Genomic DNA, 24356 nt, shown 5'->3' with positions numbered 1-24356 from the left:
AATAGAATTATGTCCCATAAAAATATTATCAAACTAAATGGAAGTGTGAAAAACAATCTTAAAATCAGTCGAAAATCATTGAAAAAGAAATGTATTCATCAATTTTTTTTATCGGAGAGTCTGGTAAAAAAATTGTCACGAAGGGTTTGAAAATTGTTTATTTACGAGAAAAATAAACGTTTTTATTAGGCAAATAAGGGAGCGTGAAAAACAATTCTAAATATATATTTAAATATATATATTTAAATTAATAAACGGACGGAAATATGTAAAATAATACTAGAAAATTTCACGATTTAACAAAAACCCGTTAAAAACTAAGATAAAACCGAAAAAATATGTAAAAATATTTGAGAAACCTTCGTAAAAATCATTTGAGAACCGTTGGAATGTAGCAAATCGCAATAACATACATTTATATCCGAAAAGTCTTATTTAATCGACGAAAAATATTTGAGAGCCACGGGTTTGATTGTAATGTCCTAAAATCTACAGAAATATACAAATTTTATTTTTCACTATCGAAAACTATTGATAGTCAATTTCGAATTAATTTCACGATTTAAAATCGTTTTATTGAAACAAGAAGAATTATAAAAATGAAATGTAAAAATTCCTGAATTAAATTGAATTTAATTCACTTTTATATTCATTTTGTATAATTATAAGCATGATTTAAGGATATGTATTTGATTTTGGCCACTCTCTTATTGATCAGCTCATTTGGATAATATTTATTTGTGTAAAAATTAGCTTAATGGCTAATTAATAAATACACATTAAATATTCACAGAAAAATAAAATATATTTTGTGAATTTGTTGCATATTATGTATATTTATTCAAACATTTAGATACATTCAAAATTCAAATATTACAAAAAGTATACTTTAAATACATTTAATGACTATTTCATGTTCAATTTATTTTAAAATAATACAAAAAAAAAACTGCAGACGATCAAATAATCGAATCATATGGAATGACATGTGCAACCGCACGAGTTCTCTTTCTGCTTAGACTTGTTGACGCTTTCCAAGATTTGCTCGTCTCGTCGTATTCCCAAACATCACTGAAATAATCATATTTATCGCATCCACCTGAAAATCAAAACAATAAATTAATTCTACATTTAATACCTATAAATTCAAATGAAGTTGTAAAAAAACTCACCCATGCTAAACAGTTTATTTTGGAAACAGCAGAGACTGATTCCGTATGCAGGTTTCGGTAGTTTAGTGAATGCATTCCAAACATTTGCATTCGGATCGAAATGCTCCACACTGTCTAAAATAGTAGAAGTTTGTACTAAATATCCACCAGCGACGTAAAGTTTACCTTTGAATGCGACGCTCTAAAACGGTGGAATCAAAATTTAGTTCATTTTATTTTGGAGAGTTGTATATTATTTGCGATAGTTGTTAATAAAATTAATTGATATTCACCGAATGACTGTGTCTTTCCTGAATCATCTGAGCGCGGCAAGTCCAAGAATTGGTCTCCACTGAATACATCTGCACTTTATTCGTCGATTTAGAATAACTTATACGCCCGCCTGTTATGTATATTTTATCAGCGATGACAGAAGCACTATGAGAATCAACACCCACCAACAATGGAGCGATGATCTCCCAATCCCCAGTGTTGCTGCTCCACCTAATCGAAATCAATAATCGTCAATTTCTCTTTCAATCGATCTGATGAAATGATTGCAATTTAATCACCTTTCCACTGAAGATAAAATACTTCCTGTCTTTTTTTCAATATTCGTTACTTTAAAGCCACCAATGACGTAGACATCAGTGGACAAACCGCAACTAAGTGTCACTGCTGAGAAATCATGACGAGCTTGATTTAATGGCTTCAATGGCTGTTTCTGACCGCTTTTTAAATCAATGTATTCCACCTGAAAACAAATAAATTGGTTATATTCCGATTTCTCTAAGCAGGTACTTCGCAACACCGAAAAACGTTACTGAAGTCACCGATTCTTTCGAAGAATTCTTTCCGCCGATGATAACGATCCAATCTTCCACGACAACAGACGCAAATCGACATTTGTTAATTCCAATGTTTTTAGATAAAGTCCAATTATTCTCTAGTCCGTCAAATATATCGATGGTATTTGCATCCTGAAAACACGTTATGAATACAATAATTAATTTACAATCCAATCAAAATATTATACTTGCGATACAAAACTCACTTCAAAATCAAGCCCCCCAACCACTGCCATTTTTTTTCCTTTTATTTTTCTACGAGGGGTCTCTCTTGGGATGAAGGATTTATCATTCTTGTTTTTAATTGTTTGTCTAATAGTGGTCATACACTCTGCACACGAATGACAGAACGTCATTACTTCGTCGACGAGAAACTGAAAACATAACACATTATTCGAACGATTTTTATCACTAAACTGTAACATTCGATTGATCTGTAACTACCTCCATCGAGAGCAAGGATAACCTCACGGATGTCATCAGCTGTGCCAATTCTTTTTTACGGTTCGCATCATCATGATTTACCCACAATTTCACAGCATTGAATACGCTTTCTTCGGAACGCACGAACAAATCGTCCCATTTCAAGATTTCGATCACGTTGGAGGCCGGCAGATTGAGAAAATCTTGAGTTTTGTGCAGCTGAAACAGAAGTGGAATTGAAAAATATTTAAGTGGCATATATTTTTATATAATCAACACTCACCGTCTCGAAATTTTCCATAGTCAAATCCTTTGCCTTTTTTAATAATTCGGAATCTCCCGATGATTTCAAAACTTTCAGACAATTAGAATTATTGACTGTTTTAAATTGTGGTGGAATTTTCACTTCGAGTAGATTGGCTAGCTCCAGTAATTTCGTGCGGTGTTTGTCTCCTATGTCTAAAATTATATTTGAATGATTGCATTTAATGACGAAATCTCGTATTTTAAATTGTTTATTTTATATGTTTATGAACTCGTACTTATTTCTCCCGTGTAACAATACTTCAGGATTGCTTCAATGACCTCGTAGTCAAATGGTGACATAATATCCTCCACTAGACCTTCGTTTGTCCCAAAGAATTCGCTACACGCCATTAGAATGATCAAGTGCGCGGGGAAGCTGCAATTATGAAAAATGATAATTAAACTGACGAAACAATTTGGATTTTAAAGAATTTTGGATTCGAATTAAGATACTTTCGGCCTCGAACAGAAAAACCGGTGTCGCATTTCTTATCTTTTTGCATAGCCTCATACAAATACTCCACCCGTTTTGCAGCAAAATCGGTCTTCGCCTTCACTACGAACATCTTGTTTCTGATTTTCTCTTAGATTTCTCCTGAAAAACAAAGTTTAAAATTTAGACGATATAAATATAAGTACTGAGCAATATAAAGTTAAACTTACCAATTGGAAAGAATAGCAGCGAATGGTTTGGAGCACTGTCGTTCCGCGGTTTTATCGCAATAGATAAGGATATCTCAACCCTGCTGTTGCATCGAAAAGTATATTAATTATTTATTGAAATTAATTATTTCTCATAAATGCCATCACAGGTGACCAACATATATAATTGAACTTTAGTTTAGATCAGGGCTGTGGAGTCGGATCAGAATTTACCGACTCCGACGTTTTGCTATGATTCGACTCCGACTCCAACTTGAATGATTATATAGTAAGATCGACTTTTCTTGCCAAAGTATAAAATTAAAAATTAAAAAAAAATCACTAAAATTGCCATGTTACCCAATTTATTGAATTTTTGATAGTGAAATAGGTATAAATAAAGAGTACGTACATTTATAGTGTATGGATAAGAATTTCATAAACAAACATATTAATTTAATAAAAACAATGAGTAAAAATTGAAAAAAAAATAAGTATCAAAACACATCAAATACGTGCAAGTCAACGATTTTAATTTTAATGTAATTAGAATAAGGTTAAAATAAACGAAGTAACGTTTAGTTATTTTATTTATCGAATTTATTTTTCCCACGACTTTAATTTAATGTTCAATTTTATAATAAACGTAATCTTAAAATAATTATAAATATTTACGAGTGATGGCTAAAATGAATAATCTGAACAAAGATGGATTGGTATTGAGATTTTGATTTCTGAAATTTCAAATAATTCCATTGTTAATGTGATATTCACATCTTTTGCAGGAATAAAAACAGTTTTTCGAGTTTTTCAAAACGAATTTAGGGTTAAAGGATAGCTTACACAGATTGGACATTAAACCACAGAAAAACATGTTTTTACAATATTTTGTTTACAATAATAACGAAAAACCGCATGGAAATAACCACTCATCCGATATTAAAATAATCGTCTTCTCACAGATAAAACACATTTTGAAATTAAAAATAAGATCATCGTTAATAGAATTCGGCAAACTATTCAAATCCGCCATACATATTTTGCACTCAAGGGAATAAAATTTAAAGTAGAAAATCAATAAGAATTGATTAATAACGGAAAAATGTATTTTCTTCAAGATAATTTCAATGATAGTGGAAAAACCGCACAAAAAAACAACTGACTTGAAAATAGAAGAAGGATTGTTAATACTGGTTTTAACTCTTATCTATAATATTATATTATACTAAATATACTTTTTATTTTCGTTTATAAACATTTTAAATCGATCCATGGTTTTTAAATAATGTGTGTGTTATCAGTCACTGAATTGTTTATCATGACGTTGTGATGTATTTTCAAAATTTTAGGTTGACCGGAAGTGGAACCTCCTCTTTTAGGTCTTCTCTTTTTATTATTATTAAGTTTTTGGATTCAATATATTGTCTCATAAGCCGCTCAACAGATTGGAATGAATCGTAAAAGTTGTGATAAGTTGCATATACACGCATACATACATGTGTACTAGTATAATATTCTTTAAATATTATTGTGTAATAGTCTAATTTTAATCTCAAAATCTAAAATCCCCAAATTCTACAATCAAAACTATTATGAAAATCAAGAGTATATTTCGTTTTCATTGGCAACAACAAATTCTTATTTCATTTGTTTCTGAATTAGTGAAAAATGTTGGGTCATAAAAAAAATACTTCGTTATTTTGTTTTATTTAACAGAAAATTTATCAAAATGTATAAAAAGATTCATTTCCATACATTTTAAAAATTTTTAAATAAACTTTATTGTATTCATATACCATACTACTGTTATATGATGATTAATCATGCATCGTTATGCTAATACAAAATAATTAAAAAACATATAAATAAATATATTTCTGATACACATACATACGTACATAAAATAGCAGAATTACACATGAAAACTTCACAGCCGCCGAAACAACATGAATTACAATTTAACCGTATCAATACATTAAGGCAAACGTGCGGATAAAAATACAAATATCTATGCCGGATCGTGTCCAGTCTGAAGCAGCTGAAGTGCGTTCGACAAGTTGGTGACTGCAGTTTGTATATCGTCATAAGTCAGAGCACTCGCTGCCCACTTGCAATACTTCTGAGCTTTGGTCATCTGATCAGGAGTCAAAGTAACGGCAGCCGATGGATTGTATGCAGCGGGTACTCTTGGCCCAGCAGCCGGTGCAACGTAAGCGTGAAATCCTCCAGGATGGCTGTCAGGAGTCTGCGGCACTGACGGTAGGATATTAGATGGAGGCACGATAGGATTTGTGGGGAAGTTGAAACCAGCACTCGTGGAACTGCCAGGATCGGAAGGTGGAGGAGGGTCGATCAAGATGTTAGTACTCGGAGTCGGTGCTCCCTCACCAGATGTAGACGGAACATCTTCATTGTCTTCTGAGGCCATCGGACCTGAAAATGAACAAATAAAATCATATAATTGATGAAGTATTGTCAGATAAGCGCAAATAGAGAGGACGATGAAAGCATGGAGCTCGTTTCCATGACGATTATTTATTTTTAGTATTATGAACAGCTATGACCAATTCTGCATCTACACTACTCACAAGACACTGAATTGATTTTATTGCAACAAAATCAAACTTCTCATATTTAATTTTTGAAGCCATTGACAAAAGTCTCTTAATATATAATATATCTAATATATTGTTGCCAAAGTCGCTTCACAGCATTGATTCAACGATTCAGGAGGTCCACACGAAACACTTTTAGGTTGGGTAATTCCTACTAGTACAAATTAAATATAAATGTTATTAAAACACATTATTTATTTAGTAATTATTTTTAAATATAAAACTATTGTAACGTGTGCGAAAAAGGAGCCGCCGTCTTAATTGGTTTTGAGGATTATCTCCAGGCTTAAGTGCAAGTCGGCCAACTATGGAGACCCCCGAATTGACTTAGTGGGCGGTAAGTGGTTCCCGCCAGAGTTCTCAGACCGTGGGAATGCATATCTGGTACGTGACCATAACAATAGGTAAACAGACACGTCGTCGAAGATGCAGTGAGCGACCTGCCCTTTATAAGCAGGTACTTAGGCCATATGAAGGCATTCTGGATGGAGCACTGGCAGTGGGTGGATTTCCTTTATCACCCAATAAATGCTGTGAAGCGACTTTGGCCTTTAATTCGGATCCTCCACCCACCCCTATGCAACACTATAATATAAACATAAAAATATGAATAATGACTTTGATGGTTTTGAGTCCTTGAATGGCGAATCTTTTTGATATCAGGCACAATATTGGTAAGTTGCATTCTAATATCTGGTGTGGCGTTGAGCCTGTTCCTTCAGTTCGACTTCGTAGCAGCATGAAAACGGAAGTAAAACAACAATAGCATGTTTTGAAAAATTAGGGTACACTTCTGACAAACTCGCCCAGAAGCCATTTAAAGGCTGATCTTTAAGGTATTTTTGTTTCAAATCAGAGTCACTAATTAAATCAATTAGATTTTCCAAAAAACTTTCTTTAATTTGCACACTAGAATTGTGCATCTCGGCTGATTTTTTTCGATGTGGACATAACGCACAACAATGGACATTTGCATGCTTCTCTAGCACAGCACTTCATATTTTGAGAACAACTCGATAATTTTAGCCCTCTAAATGCAATATTTTCTGAGGCAATCGTTAAAATATAAATTATTTGCTATACAATCGATATTTTGATTTGTGGAAAGCCTCTTATTTTAAATCACTCCTCTTTTCATAGCAATCGAAATGATGAGTGCTTCCCTCGTGTTAGAACCAGCTTTTGCCAAAGCAAATTCAGCTTTACGAAATACATACATACATATTTTGAAAGAAAAACAGAACACACGATCTAATTGGGATGAATTCACAAGCCGTGTTCTATCCACTAATTCACCATTTTCTGTTCTTCGTTGGAAATATATTTTGTTAAAAGATCGCTCTACAGTGTCTTTAGGGTAATAATGAATTAAAACTCGTATTGGTCCTTTCAAAACTATGGTTTCAATTTGATTATTCTGTAGTTTTTCCGGCCAATTCATAATGTTATCAAAATCATCGCTGTCTGTGGTCTCCACTGCATTTATTGAAATGTCTAATTCTCTTTCAGACATTTCATCCCGTTCAGTTACACTTTCAGCAACAGACTCCTCGTCGATTATAATTTCATTCTCACGCCCACCCAACAAATTATGTAGCGTTTTTTGGTTTTTAATTTGCTCTTTCAACCTCTTTTCTCGGTTTTTTTTTTATTTTGCCAACCGGACAATTGACGCTTTCTTTTTTGAGCTAGTTTTGGCACCTCGGAGCCAAGCAATGCTTGCACAGGCCACGCGCCGGCCTTGAATATACCACTAAGCCAGCAGTTTGGCTTAGTGGTAGCGTATATATTTAGCACCACTGAGGTCAAAGGTTGGAGTCCTCGCCACTGCTGGTTAGATTTGGGGGTTTTGTGACTCCAAATCGATCGTTTCTCTATCAGAGTTTGCCAATTTTATCTGATCATTGCTGAAACGGTTCCTGAAAATTTGTATTAGATCTAATCCTGTTGTCACAAAATCTGCCTGTGTATAATTTGTAATAATTACACACAGTAATCTGAAGTCTATAGATATCTCTATAATTTCGTATTTATTATATGTATAAAAATTGTATACAAAAAAAAATCTAAAAATAATCCAAAGATGTCTCTATGATTATTATTTCTGATTAATTGTTATATGCTATATATTCTGATTGTATATGTATGTATTACTGTATTTCTGATTGTTTATGTATTATGTATTTCGTTAACGTACACCCGTCGCATTGGAGCAAATCTGTAATGGCGAGTGTATATTGATTTGTAACAATAAAATAAAATAAAAATAAAATAAAATCAGATGGTCCTCCACCTGTACCTAAATAGATACGTGACGTCATAAAAATCAGTGGAGATTGATCATCAATCGCCTTTCAATATGAAGTAGAAGATCTTTAAATGTATTACAAAACCTTTCCAAATTGTCGCAGAACACTTATTCAGGTTTTGATTACTGACCGCAAAGCCAAAAAAATTGAATTTTTTTAAATCACTCATATCTCATAAACGAGAGCGAACCAACAAAGATCATTATCATATTCGAATTCAGTGGGTCAAACTTAGTCAAGATCGATTAGTCTATGCTCTGGTATTTTTTTTTTTGTTGCTCAGTGTAATTACTTATTGAAATTTCTTTATAATTAAATAGTATACACAAAACAAATAGATGTCACTAGCAAAGTTTTGAAAAATTAAATCTATTGAAAGCGCACACGAGGAACATTAAAATCGAAAAATAGTAAATAAATGGATAATTGCACGTGAAAAGTGATGAATATATGAATGTGAAAATAAATAACTACCAGGGACGGGAACTTCTCCATTCTTCAAGCAATTGTGTATATATGCAGCCTTCCATTTGGCGTACTTTCTATTTTGAATTACTTCGTCAGTGAGCTCGCCAAACGTTGTGAGCACGTCGTAAATCATTCCACTGGTGTAAAATGCTTTCACGACATTCCTACGATAATAATTAAAAAAAAAATTATAATTAAAAAATTGCTCAATCAATACACTGAACTTTATGTAAACGCGTGACTTGCTTTCCGTAGTTTCCTTCACGGTCTTGTTTATCGGCGTATAGAAACAACTTCAATGCATAATTCTCCAAATGGGCCTGAGCCGCCACTTCGTTGGTGATAGTTTCGTTTTCTTGCTTAGATTTCTTTTCTTTTTCCAACCAATCCATCAAGCCTGAAAAATCATCAATAGTAAGTAAGCAATGGAGGTGGATTCACACACGTATTATGCTAGTTCTGTACTACCTATGAGCAGTGCCGTCTCATCCTTTTCCTTTTTGGTGTTGATTTTGAGTCCGATCTGAAGGGCATGGAGTCGACACCAGTATACGACGCAAGGGTCTCTCCCTTCATGTTCAGCTGCCGTTTTCAGATAGTGCTGAATGGGGCGAAGACTCGCCGGACATTCAGGTAAAGACATCTCCGCACTTCAACTCTCAACTGACAGCTGACGTCTGACAGTCGACGCCGCTAACACAACCAAACACCACACTTAACAGCCATTGCATTTCGAGCAAATTAAGCAAATGTACGCAATTTAAATCAAATATTCTTCGAAAATTAACTATAAAATTTCAATTTATGTCTTGGCGTCAGATCATATTAACATTGGCTAAAAGTAATTTGACATCTCGAGGACATCAAGAGAGTTTGGTATTGTATGTTCTGGAAACATATGATCCACTTTTGGAATCATTGACAGCCAAACACAAAGCAGGTAACTTACTTGAGCGCGAACATACAAAATGCGGAAGAACAAATTTTTATACGTAAAAAAGGGGTCTACCTCACGGCACCGAAAGTGAAAAGGTCGAAAAAGAAAATATCGGAAGGCAAAGATCGAAAATCGAAAGATCAAAAAAAAGGGTGCATGGTAAACGGTACTATGTATATATAAAGGTCTGTTCATACCTAGTCAGCACGTACCGACTTCAGCAGGTATCCGGCCGTACGAAAAGTATTCTTTGGTACATTTTGTATGGGTATGTTCATATCAACCGTCACGTCTACGCCACGGCAGGCTTACAGCAGTACCCGACATTTCCTGTTCATACCTTACAGCAACATCCGTCAACGTATCGTATCCGTCTTTTTGGCCATCGTGGAGATATACACGCGAATTACGTGCCATGAGTCTGCCGCTTTGCTGTTTTGGACCAATTATCGATAGTGACAGTTGACAGCTGTTCAATCTTTCGACATGGTTTTGGCGCTGACAATGACTTTTTGACAATGCTTCCTTAAATTTTGTAGATTTTATGGTGATTTGTGTTTTTATTTTATCCAGTATTGTTTCAAATTGGTATCGGTTCATACGGAAATATTTAAAAAAAAATTGTCCATCATCCACAAGCTCCTTATACAGTGTCCAAAACTCTCCTTAGGTTTTTCTATTTTTTAACATGGGATGCACATGAAAATGCCTCCGTGCTTTTTTATTGCCTTCTTGAGCTTCTTCTTCCAACAAAAACGCGATTATACATAATTTTTCGTTCGATAAACGCCGAAACATTTTTGCTGACTTGTATTCTGACGCGTAGCTACGAATGCACGTGTATGCATTCATATTGTAAGTACTCGACAATACGACGTAAGCAATGTTGCGCCGTATCGACATGGCCTACAATGTATAAGTAAGTCGATTTTGCCTGGCACTCGTCCAAAGTGCTGTGAACGTGACGTGACCGCGACATGTAGGTAGATATGAATAGAAATGTAATAAAATGACATATTTGAAACGGAGTCGTGCAGTGCTGAAGCCGTGCAGTGCTGTTAAGTATGAACAGACCTTAAGAGAGTTTGGTATTGTATGTTCTGGAAACTTATGATCCACTTTTGGTATCATTGACAGCCAAACATAAAGCAGGTAACTTACTTGAGCGCGAGCATACAAAATGCGGAAGAACAGATTTTTATACGTAAGAAGGGGTCTACCTCACGGCACTGTTAGTGAAAAGGTCGAAAGATCAAAAAAAAAGGGTGCATGGTAAACGGTACTATGTATATATAATATGGGTGACCGTCACCGCACCGAATTTTAAAAAGTCGAAAATATTCGTTTACCATGCATACATATGAAAAACGGTTAGTATACATATCAGTGGCGTGCGGTAAAAGTCTCTCTCCCCCCGTCGTACATCCTCACTTAATTTGCGCTAGCGGGATACAACAGGAACAAGAGGAACAGGCTTTTCCTCCCGTGTTCTGCGCGCGCACATTAAACAAGGCTGTATGACAAAAATAGATATAATTTCACCGCATGCTCCGTAACTTTTTTACGCATCATAACCTGTGCACCGCGGTAATATGTGTTCTCCGAACAGCACTTCGGCCTAATGCGTGCGAGTGAGATCGCGTATGAGGGAGAAAACAGATGTTACTTAGTGTTTTGTCCCTATGCATATACGGAATAACTAGCGACTGCCGATGAAGTACATATGTATATATTTTATTTTATTGTTACAAATCAATATACACTCGCCATTACAGATTTGCTCCAATGCGACGGGTGTACGTTAACGAAATACAGAATACATAAACAATCAGAAATCAGAAATACAGTAATACATACATATACAATCAGAATATATAGCATATAACAATTAATCAGAAATAATAATCATAGAGACATCTATGGATTATTTTTAGATTTTTTTTTGTATACAATTTTTATACATATAATAAATACGAAATTATAGAGATGTCTATAGAGATATCTATAGATTTCAGATTACTGTGTGTAATTATTACAAATTATACACAGGCAGATTTTGTGACAACAGGATTAGATCTAATACCAATTTTCAGGAACCGTTTCAGCAATGATCAGATAAAATTGGCAAACTCTGATAGAGAAACGATCGATTTGGAGTCACAAAACCCCCAAATCTAACCAGCAGTGGCGAGGACTCCAACCTTTGACCTCAGTGGTGCTAAATATATACGCTATGTACGTAGCTGACAAACTCTACGAGTCGTAAACAATGTGTGCCGCGAATATCCAAAGGTTACGATGCTCTGCCCTAGCATACTTCTTTCCATGCTCCTCTGGCATGTTATAAGTTTCTAGACGTTTTTTTGTAGTAGCCAAAATTTGACTCATGATTGGAAGTATGCAGGTGTTGAATATATTTCATTGGATTGCATTGGCATGTGGTTTGCCCTTCATTATGTCTTTCAGGGGACCAGAATCCTTTTCCACGCGTTAGTGATCCTCTTTTCTATTTCTGCTTCCATATGGTCATTGAAAGACACATTCTGCCCGAGGTATACACAGGACTCCACATACTCGATAGGCTCACTGTATACCTTGATGATACTCTTGGCTTGGTTTGTCATAGCTTTTGTTTTTGTTTTGCTCAATGTAAGCCTTACTTTTTACTTACCTCTTATACAGTTCATTTACTATTTGTTGCAAGGTCTTGTTGTAGGGTTTCCGAGTTGTCAGTAAAAAGTACAAGATCATCGGCAGCATAAGCAACAAGCTACATAAAACAACTAGTATTATATAAAGCTAAAACATATCGTAACGGTGATTTTTAGGAATTTATTTTTCTAAAATGAATATGATTTATCCATACAATAGTACAACAGGATAACATTGAAAATAAATTAAGAAAGATAAAAAATTGCGAATGTTATTTATTGTTACAGATAAAAAAAAAAATACAGAAAAACAATAATGTTAATTTCAAAATCAAAGCAATAACCCACCGTAGCAAACGTCGACACAATCAACTTTTCGATCGATTCATCAACTCTATGAACCGAGTCGATGAATCAAATGACTGTTCGCTTTGTCAGATTAAATGCAAATAAAATCTTAAATAATAGGAAGACAGTGAAAACGAGGTACACATAGAAATCACCCGTTATGTACATACATTATTTCCATATACAGTTCAACGACACTATCGCATCATAACATTAAACTAAAACAGCACAGATCACTACCTACACAGTTTCCAATTTGTATAAGTTACAACTTAGCCCGGCCATACCGTTCCCGAAAATGGATTCAGCTCGGATATTACATACATACATACATACATACGTTACGTCTACTTAAATTGTGTTGGACCCTAGAAAAGTTCACAGTCTCTTGGGAGACGACACGGCCGAGTCAATATATTGTAAACAGGCGATTTATGAAAGAAAATACGGTTAAAATGATTATTATAAAACAATACATATACACATGTTAACTAAATACATACATAGACTTCAATCTAAAACTAAAATATATATATATATATATATATATATATATATATATATATATATATATATATATATATATATATTATATATATATATATATATATATACATATATATATATATATATATATATATATATATATATATATATATATATATATATATATATATATATATATATATATATATATATATATATATATATATATATATATATATATATATATATATATATATATATATATATATATATGTTATAAATTCGATTGCATTGTATTTTACAAATATTATGCACAGAAATGAATCGGCGTATATGCAAATGTGATTTAATGGGTTTGGTGCTAACGATCGACAAGCGCCAGACAGACTGAACCACAGATTAACTGGATGGCTGCTTTAAACGCAATTCTCGACTTCTCGAATGATAGATTGCACATCAGATGTCGAGTAACCTTTCGATGTGCACAGATGCAATTATTAAAATTGAGTTGGATCTTTCTGGCGAGTTTATAATAAGGCAAAATTCGGAACTAAAGTATCAGAAGCACAGAACGTATACAGGGTAGGTGTATGTCGGGACTTTGGTTAGATTTCGCTTAGTGTAAGTGCGAGCAGTGCGCACGCATAAGGTACACGTACAGTTAATCTGTGGGTCAGTCTGTCTGGCGCTTGTCGATCGTTTGCACCGCATCATGATTTAATAATATTATGTCTTGTTGAAAAACTTGTTGATCTACGCACATTGTTAATCTCAATAATAAAAAAAATGATGATACGTTTGCAGTGTTTAGAGGCACATTGATGCGATATCGTCGATACACTATTAACTTAGTCGCCGTTCTAATCAGTGCTATACAAACGTTTGACTCAAACAGTGCACATACATATTATTACACGAATTGATTTAACAACACACACACACACAAAATATATAAATAATAAAAAAAAAATAAGAATTCCACCGACCGATCGTTGATTGTGTAAAAGAATCAAAAAGTTAAATTAAGTCGGCGTATACATATTTTCGAAATTCGGCAACAAACTATGCGGTCTAATTAATTAATTATCTACAAATTTCACCAGTAATAAAACGTTACGTACTCGTTGAAGTGAAAAAAAAAAAAACAGGCGTTATCATGGACTCATGTGAAAATAATCTACACTATAAACTGCCATTTAAATTATTATAAATGATATATTCTGTATTTAAAAATTTATACGCTGTTATCACTCGACAAATATATGTATATGTATATATGTATATATATAAAAAAAAAATAGTAATAATAAAAACACCAATACTTATTGCTATGTGTTGAAGCACTGTACATTATTTTCACAAATTTATATATATATATATATATATATATATATATATATATATATGATAAATAATAACTATATGAAGTTCACTGAGTTCAAATATTGTACTTTATGAGTTCAATATAAACTTTTCAACATACAACGCACGCAGTTTTCTCTTGGAGATTACCATCGGCCCTTTCTATTTCGGACAGCATCTCGTCGAACACGTCTGAAACAGACTGAAAAAGACAAATTCAAATTAATTAATTTATCCTATACTATGTGTTTGTATATAAGTTAATATTGTATTTAACCGTTTGCCCGCGGCCGTCTTCTATGGAAGCTTTGCGCGACAAGTCTGCAGCGCGGCTGTCTTCCATAGAATTTCTGAACTTTGCACGGGATTTTGAGCTTTATATGCGCCTATTTCAACTGTTTTAAGGTTCAAAATTGGTTGAATATATTACTGAGAGTTGAATACCATCTATTCAATTTGCTTAAAATTCATATATACCAGTCAAAATTAGTTTTTTGTGGAACCATACTGAAACCTCGTCTATGTGACGTCACGTCTTCATACAATTATGAAGAATGATTATTTGACAATTAATCCAAAACTACGAGATATATTATGTATTTTATTGTTTAAAATAATACTTTATGTGTCAATTAACATATCTGGTTACTTGAGTACGAAAACTCGATTGCCAAATTCGCGAAAAAGGTGCCGCCGCGTACAGGGCTTGTTCGCTATATTTATTGCCGCGGGCAAACGGTTAAGCAGTAAGCTACCACTCGCGAAATAATTGATTTTTCCTGCACATCAGCAACTTTAAAAAACTAGTTGAATATATACTAAAAAAAAAGATCCATCCTTGCATGCATAATGCATGAGAGTTTATAATACCTGAACAAAGGATACGCTGGACATCTCACACACCTGGGTGAGTGAGTGCGTGCGTAGAACAATAGAACTTTACGTGCCCAGAGAATAGACACATTAACGGATCGGGGAAGCTGTGATGTGCAACTTGTCCTTTATAACGAGATACACACGGTAGATCCGATGAATTTGGAGTGAGTGGTGGTGGTTCCGTGCGGACCTCTGCGATCGTCGAATAAACGCCGTGAACTGACTTTGGCCTTTTAATTGGACCCTACGCAACAATATTGTACGTTAACCCTTTGCCCGCGTCACCAAATTTAGCGAACATGCCCTGTACGCGGATTTCGTTATCGCGTTTTCGACTATAAATATAGGTTGTAATATTTTTTTGAATTTTACAACCTATATTTATTTTTTTGACTACTGCCATCTATTGCATTTGGTAAAGTATACATTTAGTAATATTTTCAACCAAGTTATAAAATTTTAACACAATAGACGGCTCTTATACAGGTTGGACATCTATGCGTGTCTCGCGCGCTGAGGGCATGTTCGCTAGGACATGTATAGTAGTCGTACGCGGTGGAAAGGTTAAGGAAGAGAATTACGCTGGCGTATAAGGCAAGTCAATGCGCGACTCACGGGTGAGCCGTTGGCACACAAAAGGTTGAAACAGGTCAAAGTTTGTGATTACATTAGTTGAAACCACCATTTTCAATACAAAAGAGCGATTTAAACAGGTCTCCACTTTGAAAGAACTCAATTAGCAGACTTTTATCACAAACGGAATGATTTTATGGTGTCTACGATTAAAGCAAAAACAGTAACGCACGAATCAATCGAAAGAGTAGTTGAAATACAAAATCGATACCTCATTTTGTTTAGCACTAGTTTCTACAAAGGCCGCCTTCCATTTTTCCGCTAACCTTTTACCTTCCTCGGTACTGATTTTACGTTCCGTATGCAAGTCGGTTTTGTTTCCAACAAGAACTATCGGCACGCTGAAAAATGACGAAACATGAAACAATCACTCTAACCAAAAGATAAGATGAAATTGTAAACACAACGAGAGACTCACTGTACTTTACCGACTATGTCCAACAGTTTATCGTATATAATTTGTACAATTTGAAAACTTTTGCTAGATGTAATGGAATAAACCAGTACGTAGCCGTGGAAGTCCATACTGTACTGTGCTGGGAATATACTGTACTCGTCTTGACCGGCCGTGTCCACCAATTTGACTTCGTAGTCTGTGGAATTCAGCCTAATAGGTTTGGTGAACGCTAGAAATTAATTTTTGTGAAAAAACGACAATAATGTACACATATGTATATATCGAAGGAAAAATGCATAGCGAGCCTTACTGCTTTCTATTGTGGGATCGTACGAGTCGACAAATTGACCCTCCACGAATTGTATGATCAGGGAGGATTTTCCTGAAACGAGAATATAATTCATTATTATAAGTTAATCAATCATCTTCATTTACATTTACATATATTATATTATCAAAACAAGCAAAGCTTTTTTCCCTATTTATATATTTTTCTGTCCATATTCATATGAACAACAACACGTGTAAAGACAACACAACCATTAAAAAATAATAGAAAAATTAAAAAATGTTTTTAAATTAAAATTACAATGAAAAAAACATGAACATAAAAATACAAAGACAAAAAATATGAATATAAAAATATAATACCAATTAAAATTGATTAGAACTTAACATGGAGCATATTTCTACAGATTATTTTTTGAGATTCGTGCGACGATCGGTAACAATTATATTGCATTTACTAAAATACCTTTCAGCATCAGACACTATTGACGGGACACCGAATAGATTTTAGAGCTGCACAACCAAACTCTTCATATTTAATTTTTGTTGTCATCAATAATAGCAATATATCCGGCGTGGATTCACTTTTTATATTCTCTATATTAATTGTCTAAAAATGTGCTGATATCCTTCCAAACATTGAGCCTCTGTTAATACATTAAACAATGGCAGGTTTCTAAAAAACAAAACTGTTTCTTTAACACTATTAGATTTTGAACCAGCCACAGATGGATTCAATAGTTTACTCAATGTTCGGAGGAATAGATTTGTCTCATTTAGTCTTGAGTCTAGTTTTAAGACGCTTTTTTGAGCAGCCTTTTGGATACACAGCTCCAACTGTCTTCTTTTGTTCAGTTCAGTAGTAGACAAAAGCAGTTGCTTGGTTTCGACAGGAAAAACACCGTCTATGGTAAACTGCAAGCTCTGTTTTATCCCCTCAATTTTTTCACATAATAAATGGGCAAAGGGAAGACCCTTCTAAATTGTCTATTAATTTTATGTAAATTTCACTTTTGTTTGTTATTTTAGCATCTATTCGCATATTTTACGAATTTAGCATCTATCAGCATCTATTCCGAATTTTAGCATCAATTAAGCATTAATAGTGCCCAAAATATGGATCTCTAATAATCTCTCTTTACAATAAATCATTATCTGTTTCCTTCAAAGTACTTTCTGCTACCCGCTGCATACAAATTGGCCACGGTTTGTTTCGACTGAACTCGTCATGAAATTTCGGGGTTGTCTCGACACAGAATCCCCGATTGATGCTAATATCATCAATTATGTGTGGCATAAAATTGTCATTTAATGAAGTGCTATGTACATAATATGTACAAGTATTCCTCAATCTGAAGAAATCATCAGCGAAAATAAAGCTGAAGATTCGGTTGAGGACAAAAAAGAAGAAGATGAACTGGTTGAAGTTAAACTATGTAGATATAAACATGAAAATGTTTCCACTCGTAGAGAAAATACGAAAGATTCTTAAGCACGTTTCGTCGTTCTCCGAGTTAAAGCGACAATCGACGTCGAGAAATACTTCGGGAAGGAGCTTTCATTATTGCTGGACTGAAAAACTCGTTTGGAATAGTTTACTTGCTATTATTATGGAACGATTTGGCGAGATTAAAAACTGTGTAAGAAATAATTGCATAGATCGGATTTTGCTCACTCTTGATTAAATTAGCTGTGGAATCTCCTCGTTGCGAAGATGAAATTTTTTATTAAAATTATAGTTTTTTTTTTATATAATCTGATAAATCACTTTTTAAATGATGTTAATGTAAATTTTTTTTTTCTTAAGGATATTTTTTTTTTGTTCTATATCATAATATAATGTCATTATATTACATTTAGGCTACTTTCAAAATTCCCGGTAAACCGGTCGAACTATGTAAAGAAATTCTTCAATTAAATCACACGGAATCCTTCACAAAACCCGGACACATTTTCATAATACGCAACAAGATGACATTAAACTTTCAAAACCAATTTTTTTTAATATTGCTCAGTAATGTTAATTATCATTTCTCAAAGATAACCCATACAAATTAAATTGCACAATATATATATTTTTTTTTTTCTCAAGTTGAACAAAGGGAGTAAGTAATACTTGGATCCATGTGATAGTTGAAACTATGAAGAAAACTATCTCCGATATGAATCATAGTATCGATTGCACGATTGGGCCGAAATTTTGACAGGTTCAAATTCACATGGGCAATTTAGTGCGTAAATTTATATGCACGAGTGTGTGTGTGTGTGTGTGATTGAATTGCATACCAACGGAACGGTACCCCATCATGGCAATTTTGCGTTGCTTCGCTGGCATCTTTCTAATTGACAGGCACACGAGAATCGGGAATCGGGAAACGGGAAACGGGAACAGGATCTGGAACACGGATCGAACGCACTCCCCGTCGAAGGCGAGTGACGACTGGAGCGGGCTGGCAGAGTGGCGATTGGCGAGTCGAGCGACACTCAAGCTTGCCAACTGATTTTGACGTTTCACCACTGCTGACAGCTTTAAGGTCTGACCGCACTATACGACAACCGATCACTTAATCCGACACTTCACAACAGTGTGCGACAATATTAGGTATAGGTATATTAGCTGCACAGTACTCACACAAATGCATTTTTCATATACAGTCTGTTGAAAGAAACACGCTAATATTTATATATTTTGCATTTGGAATAAATCCTTTTTCAGAACATTATTAGCATATTACCGTTATAAATCGGTACTCTGCAACCTTTGCTAGTTTCATCGGACCATGATTTTGGCATCGTATGTGAGCTATTTATATAGGATTCATCCGTGTAAACTATGGAGGATGAACGAATGAGACGACTGGCATGTTAATGCACGTGTTTATTATATGACAGCTGAAGACAGAGTGAGTAGCAGCTCTCCGAACCCAGCCGGGTGGGTCCCCACTCGCAGGAAGGCAACCAAACTCGACCATGTCGTATAAGCGAGCCGCCACATCACTCCCCCCCCAGCATCAGCGATACCAAAATTACAAAGAAACAAATTTTACAAAAGAAAAAAAATTATTACGTGGGGAGAAAAAAAAATTGTTGACGTGGGTCATCCGCTGTGTACATAGGTGTACCGCCCTGAATGGTCGGTAGATTCGAGGGCGGTGACGTCGCGAGCAGGACGGTGGGTGGTCCGATGGTCGCGCCGATGCGATGCGATGCTGCGGCGGCGCCGCTCTTCCGAGGCTGATGTCGGTTGGTGGGGCGGCGGGGGCGGCAGGGGCATCGATGTGGTTGATGATACTCCGAGCTGGACTGTGAGTCGTTGTGGCTCGTGGAGGTGTTGTAGCGCTACCGCCCATCTCGGCGTGACGACGCTCGTGGGGACGGACGGGGCCTTGATGATGATGATGATGATGGTGCTGAGGTGGTGTATGTCTTGTGGTGCTGGATGACCGTTCTATGTGTAGTGGATCGCGCATGACTCCACATCCAGCTGTCAAAATCGTCGTCTCATTCGCTCCCCCATTTTTTAAAAGCACCTGTCGTCGACGTTGTGGCTGGACGTCGGTAGGTAGGTAGGTAGGTAGGTAGCCGTGTCTGCTCGTTTATTGTCACCCGCGGGCCGCGACGCGTGTTGATGGCAATGGGGGCGCGGCGGGTAGCTGGTAGCGGGTAGCCTGGCTCGGCGAGGCAGGGATGAGCGGCATGTTGAAATTGATCGAGGCTGCGTGGCTCGATGTCGGGGGTCACCAGTATGGAGGATGAACGAATGAGACGACTGGCATGTTAATGCACGTGTTTATTATATGACAGCTGAAGACAGAGTGAGTAGCAGCTCTCCGAACCCAGCCGGGTTGGTCCCCACTCGCAGGAAGGCAACCAAACTCGACCATGTCGTATAAGCGAGCCGCCACAAAACTATAGGGCGGCCTTACAATCTATACTCTTCTAATTTGGAAAGATATATGGATCTCTTCAGTCGAATTACACTTTTTTCAATAAGTATTTATAGGACAGGTAGTGCTGGCTTCGGCGAAGTTGCGAAGTTCGTTGAGGGGGTCACCAGTTATAGATCGCCAATTTAGTAGTCGGCGGTCACCAGTTATAGAACAGGTGGTCGAGTGAAAGGTTTCGACCGTTTCCCGGCCTATGGAAATTCAGTTGAGTTTGAAAGAGGATCGTTTATTTGCGTTCAATTGGTACAATGGTTATTGTATGTACGAAGAGGTTTCTTCGGAGAAGTGATCTGTTTGAACTCCAGAGGCTCACTCTGCCGGTGGAGGCTGCTGCGTTGCTTTATAAACGTTTTGGGTTGAAGTGTGTCGTGTGCACATCTTTTGTTCTTGGTACTCGCGCTGCCCTAGTTATGCTGCGAGCGTGGTTTTATGGGTTCATACGCCTGGACGTAGTTCGTGGTTTTTATGGGTTCAGTGTGTTCTTCCTTTGTTTCCCAGACACGTGTATAGAAACACGTGTCGACCTTCTGACGAGGCGAGCGTGTGCCATGCGTTAATGACTTTCCTGGATATGTGTCGCAGTGACCTGATGAGATCATTTCAGTTGTACTATATGCCTACATATTTGTTTATTATTTTTCATCTTTCTCCATTTGAAACCTAGCCTACGAACGATAACTCTTAACGAATAAATTGCACCTTTAAATTTTAAACTATCTTTCAAAACTTCTAATAACTTTTGTAGGGTCGGAAATGTCCTATGAACTAGATGAAAATCGTAGATAGTTCGCCTGATGACCTCTTGATCAAAACTATCCACTGTAGTTATTTTTGCTAACCTTACACGATTTTTGCCCGGTGTCCTTAAAACCACTCGCACAGTCGATGAAGATGTGGATGCTGCTGGATCTGATGACTCTGAAGATATAGGTTGTGTCGTTGATGGCTCCGATATTGAAGGTTGCGATGTTGGCGGTTTATTAGCCACCACAAATTGATTTCGTACTTCACAAACAATTCGCTGAACACTTCTTTTAGAAACACCAGTCGCTTCCGCAGTTGAAGCATATACATTTTTCATAAAACTATTTCTTTCGTCACTTTCACTATTCACTATACGATGCATGAAATAGTTGAAAACATTATACACAATTTCGCGAGATTGTCCCGTTAGTGTTTTCCCAGATCCAATTTTATTACAAAGCATTTTATTATCATATATCCACTAATTCTAATGAACTAACTCCAATTAACCAATTAGCAAACAATATAAGAACGCGTCACGTCAGTTTGTGGGGTTGATCGGTTACTGACCAGTGAAACTGGAAAAAATCATCCTGTAGTGCACACTTTGAGCAATACAAAAGATAATTGTTGTTTCTGTCATGCTCGGAAAGTGGGTGCGTATGAAAGGGACCAACTGATTGGCAAAAAAAGGCAAAAAAAGTTGGTGTACTTTGTAGGTTAAGAAATTTATTAAGTATAAAAAGTAAAATATTGATATATAATTGTGTTACGTACACCGCGGATTAAGCGAATGTGAACGGTCACACAGTCTCCCAGAGACTGTGTGACCGTTCAAAGATTATCTGTTAACGGATTAACTAAGTGCATACCGTGCGACCGGTATTTTATTTTTATTTTATTTTTTTACATGCATATTTTCACATATATGTATATATACAAATATACCAGGAAGGCTTAACAGGTAAACCCCAAATGCACCTTCCTGGTCCACATAATTATTACATAGATACATGTAAATCTAAACAATATCTGACATCTATGGTCAGATATTACAAACATCGTATTTATACGATAAATAACGATGAATAACTTTCATGTAACAATACGAATTTTTTTTATATTCGATAAACAACCACAGAGACATCTATGGTGAGCAATATGGCGAAACCTAAGATATAACAATAACTAAAGGTTCGCAACAGAAAATTGGGAAGGAAACACCAATTTTACAGGAATCGTTTCAATGAAAATCAGAAAAATTGGCAAATTCTGATACGAAACGATCGACCTAGACAAATCAAGGCCTGGCCAGCAACGAGACTTAGCGGGGAATCGAACTCGTAACATCAAGTACGAAATAATTCTACATTCACCACTAGACCACGCTGCTGGTTATAAGTATAAGTGGTTTAAAGGATTAGCGACAGACTAAGTGCATGTAGGCTAAACAATGGCGACCGAGTTGGCTGGTATTGGTCCTTTCTCAGAATTGACCTGTACCGTGGGAGCGAATGTCGTGGGAAGACATATCCGTACGATAACAATAGGTAAACAAATTAGACGACGAAGATGTCCTGAGAGATCTATCCCTTATAAGGCGATACTTAGGCGATATCATGTCATTCTGGACTGAGCACTGCCAGTGCGTGTATCTCCTTAATCATCAATAAATGCTGTGAAACGACGAAGGCCTTTTACTTGGATCCTCCACCCACCCCTACGCAACAATTGTATTGTACGGCCTCATACTGTATACTGCGCTACAGTGCTCAATCTATTTAGTGGTTTGTGTATTGATATACTGCAGAAAGTGCAGAATAGAGCAATGCGTGCAATGTGAGGAAACGTAAGAATGTAAGAAGTATGTTAGATGAATTGAAATGATTGGACATTAGAAATAGTCTTAAAGTAAGCACTTTAAAGTTTATATATAAGCTAGATAAGAATCTATTACCCAAATATTTTAATAATCATATAGTTAGGAATAGAGATATACATAATTATAAAACGAGAAATAGGAATAAATTAATTATAGGTAGAGTTAAGAAAGCTAAAACTGCAGGAGGTGTTTTTCACAGAGGTGTTCAAATGTATAATGCCCTACCTGAAAGCATTAGAAGTTCTAATAAAATTGATGCTTTCTTGAAGGGTGTTAATGGATACCTTTGTGGAAGATGAGTTATATTTTTTTGTTGTTATTTTGTGTTACATGTATTAACTATGTATCTCGCAAAATATGTAAAGAAATTCATAGAATTTGCATTTTTTAAATTATTTTTACAAATGGCAACACATGCAATATTACAATATGATATACGTATGTATGTGTTGATATGTATTCGTATAATTGCGTGCATCGGGGATTTTACGGCTGACACAGCGTCAGTTGTACGAAACCATCGACTGGTTTGAAATGTCTATTTATTTACTGTAAAACTTTTACAATTTATTTTCTCGGATAATGCATAATAGTTTTGCAATAGTAAATCTAAATAGGTAGAATTGTTATCATCAAAAGTAATTAGATGTATTTATCGGTCTACATATATTTACATAGGATTCTGATTTTAATATTTAAATGATTTTTTTTATTTTATAGTGAACAACGTGAGATTAAAAGTTGTTTAATAAACATAAAAAAAATAAAAAATATGATATTTAATTCTTGTTCACAAAATTAATTTTTAAAAGTGTTGTTGTTCATGTGACATGTTGTTGTTCATGTGACAATAATTATAATATTGTGATATTGAAAATACTTACATAAAAATTATGAATAAATAATGCATACATATAAAAATGTATAGATTTAATTTCAATATTATTTTCTTATAAAATCTATAACATTTTTATTGCAATTAATTTTCATAAAATTTAATTAATACATATAATAATACAGGCTTTTCATTTCAAATTGACCCA

At 35.3% G+C, this 24356-nt stretch overlaps 3 protein-coding genes and 1 long non-coding RNA gene across 5 annotated transcripts in view; 1 reads left to right on the top strand and 3 right to left on the bottom strand.

Annotated features, from left to right (window-relative positions):
• Window positions 1–813: 813 nt before the first annotated feature.
• Window positions 814–3476, bottom strand: LOC143922513 (kelch-like protein 25). Of its 2 annotated transcripts, none has more exons than XM_077445777.1 (11): window positions 3392–3476; window positions 3182–3323; window positions 2965–3104; window positions 2706–2881; window positions 2444–2641; window positions 2206–2373; window positions 1976–2131; window positions 1724–1905; window positions 1445–1655; window positions 1173–1353; window positions 814–1099 (listed from the first exon to the last, which is right to left on the bottom strand). In XM_077445777.1, exons 2-11 carry the CDS (start codon window positions 3292–3294, stop codon window positions 960–962), a joined length of 1665 nt encoding a protein of 554 aa, XP_077301903.1. In that variant the 5' UTR covers window positions 3295–3323; window positions 3392–3476; the 3' UTR covers window positions 814–959. The 2 variants fall into 2 exon arrangements, with proteins under 2 accessions (XP_077301903.1, XP_077301912.1); XM_077445786.1 differs by having other exon boundaries at window positions 1985–2131.
• A 247-nt stretch (window positions 3477–3723) lies between these two features.
• Window positions 3724–9500, bottom strand: Vta1 (vesicle trafficking 1). The gene is made up of 4 exons (XM_077429916.1): window positions 9231–9500; window positions 9009–9159; window positions 8769–8926; window positions 3724–5803 (listed from the first exon to the last, which is right to left on the bottom strand). Exons 1-4 carry the CDS (start codon window positions 9403–9405, stop codon window positions 5379–5381), a joined length of 909 nt encoding a protein of 302 aa, XP_077286042.1. The 5' UTR covers window positions 9406–9500; the 3' UTR covers window positions 3724–5378.
• Window positions 9501–14621: 5121 nt separating this feature from the next.
• On the bottom strand, window positions 14622–19109 carry Rheb (Ras homolog enriched in brain). Its single transcript, XM_077446050.1, has 5 exons — window positions 19027–19109; window positions 16763–16834; window positions 16474–16681; window positions 16267–16396; window positions 14622–14748 (listed from the first exon to the last, which is right to left on the bottom strand). The coding sequence occupies exons 1-5, from the start codon at window positions 19073–19075 to the stop codon at window positions 14659–14661; spliced, it is 549 nt and encodes a 182-aa protein (XP_077302176.1). The 5' UTR covers window positions 19076–19109; the 3' UTR covers window positions 14622–14658.
• Window positions 19110–19607: 498 nt separating this feature from the next.
• Window positions 19608–24356, top strand: part of LOC143922763 (uncharacterized) — a 33275-nt gene continuing 28526 nt past the window's right edge. The window contains exon 1 of the long non-coding RNA XR_013261645.1: window positions 19608–20396. This is a non-coding gene — a long non-coding RNA (uncharacterized LOC143922763). The remainder of the gene's footprint in view (window positions 20397–24356) is intronic.

Source organism: Arctopsyche grandis, chromosome 1 (genome assembly GCF_051622035.1).
Source record: "Arctopsyche grandis isolate Sample6627 chromosome 1, ASM5162203v2, whole genome shotgun sequence".
Classification (NCBI taxonomy): Eukaryota; Metazoa; Arthropoda; class Insecta; order Trichoptera; family Hydropsychidae; genus Arctopsyche; species Arctopsyche grandis.
Note: the sequence above shows the minus strand (reverse complement) of the source record. Positions and strands in the feature narration are given on the sequence as shown.

Bases quoted from the DNA above. Each gene is read 5' to 3' on its own strand.
- LOC143922513 (XM_077445777.1), bottom strand. From the start codon at position 3,294: ATGTTCGTAGTGAAGGCGAAGACCGATTTTGCTGCAAAACGGGTGGAG. The intron at 3,105-3,181 runs GTATCTTAATTC...TCATAATTGCAG, and splicing joins TTTTCTGTTCGAGGCCGAAA to CTTCCCCGCGCACTTGATCA. The intron at 1,100-1,172 runs GTGAGTTTTTTT...TTTGATTTTCAG, and splicing joins AAATAAACTGTTTAGCATGG to GTGGATGCGATAAATATGAT.
- Vta1 (XM_077429916.1), bottom strand. From the start codon at position 9,405: ATGTCTTTACCTGAATGTCCGGCGAGTCTTCGCCCCATTCAGCACTAT. The intron at 9,160-9,230 runs GTAGTACAGAAC...ATGATTTTTCAG, and splicing joins TGAGACGGCACTGCTCATAG to GCTTGATGGATTGGTTGGAA. The intron at 8,927-9,008 runs GCAAGTCACGCG...TTATTATCGTAG, and splicing joins CGTGAAGGAAACTACGGAAA to GAATGTCGTGAAAGCATTTT.
- Rheb (XM_077446050.1), bottom strand. From the start codon at position 19,075: ATGCCAGCGAAGCAACGCAAAATTGCCATGATGGGGTACCGTTCCGTT. The intron at 16,835-19,026 runs GTATGCAATTCA...TTCTCGTTTCAG, and splicing joins GATGGGGTACCGTTCCGTTG to GAAAATCCTCCCTGATCATA. The intron at 16,397-16,473 runs GTGAGTCTCTCG...GTCATTTTTCAG, and splicing joins GACATAGTCGGTAAAGTACA to CGTGCCGATAGTTCTTGTTG.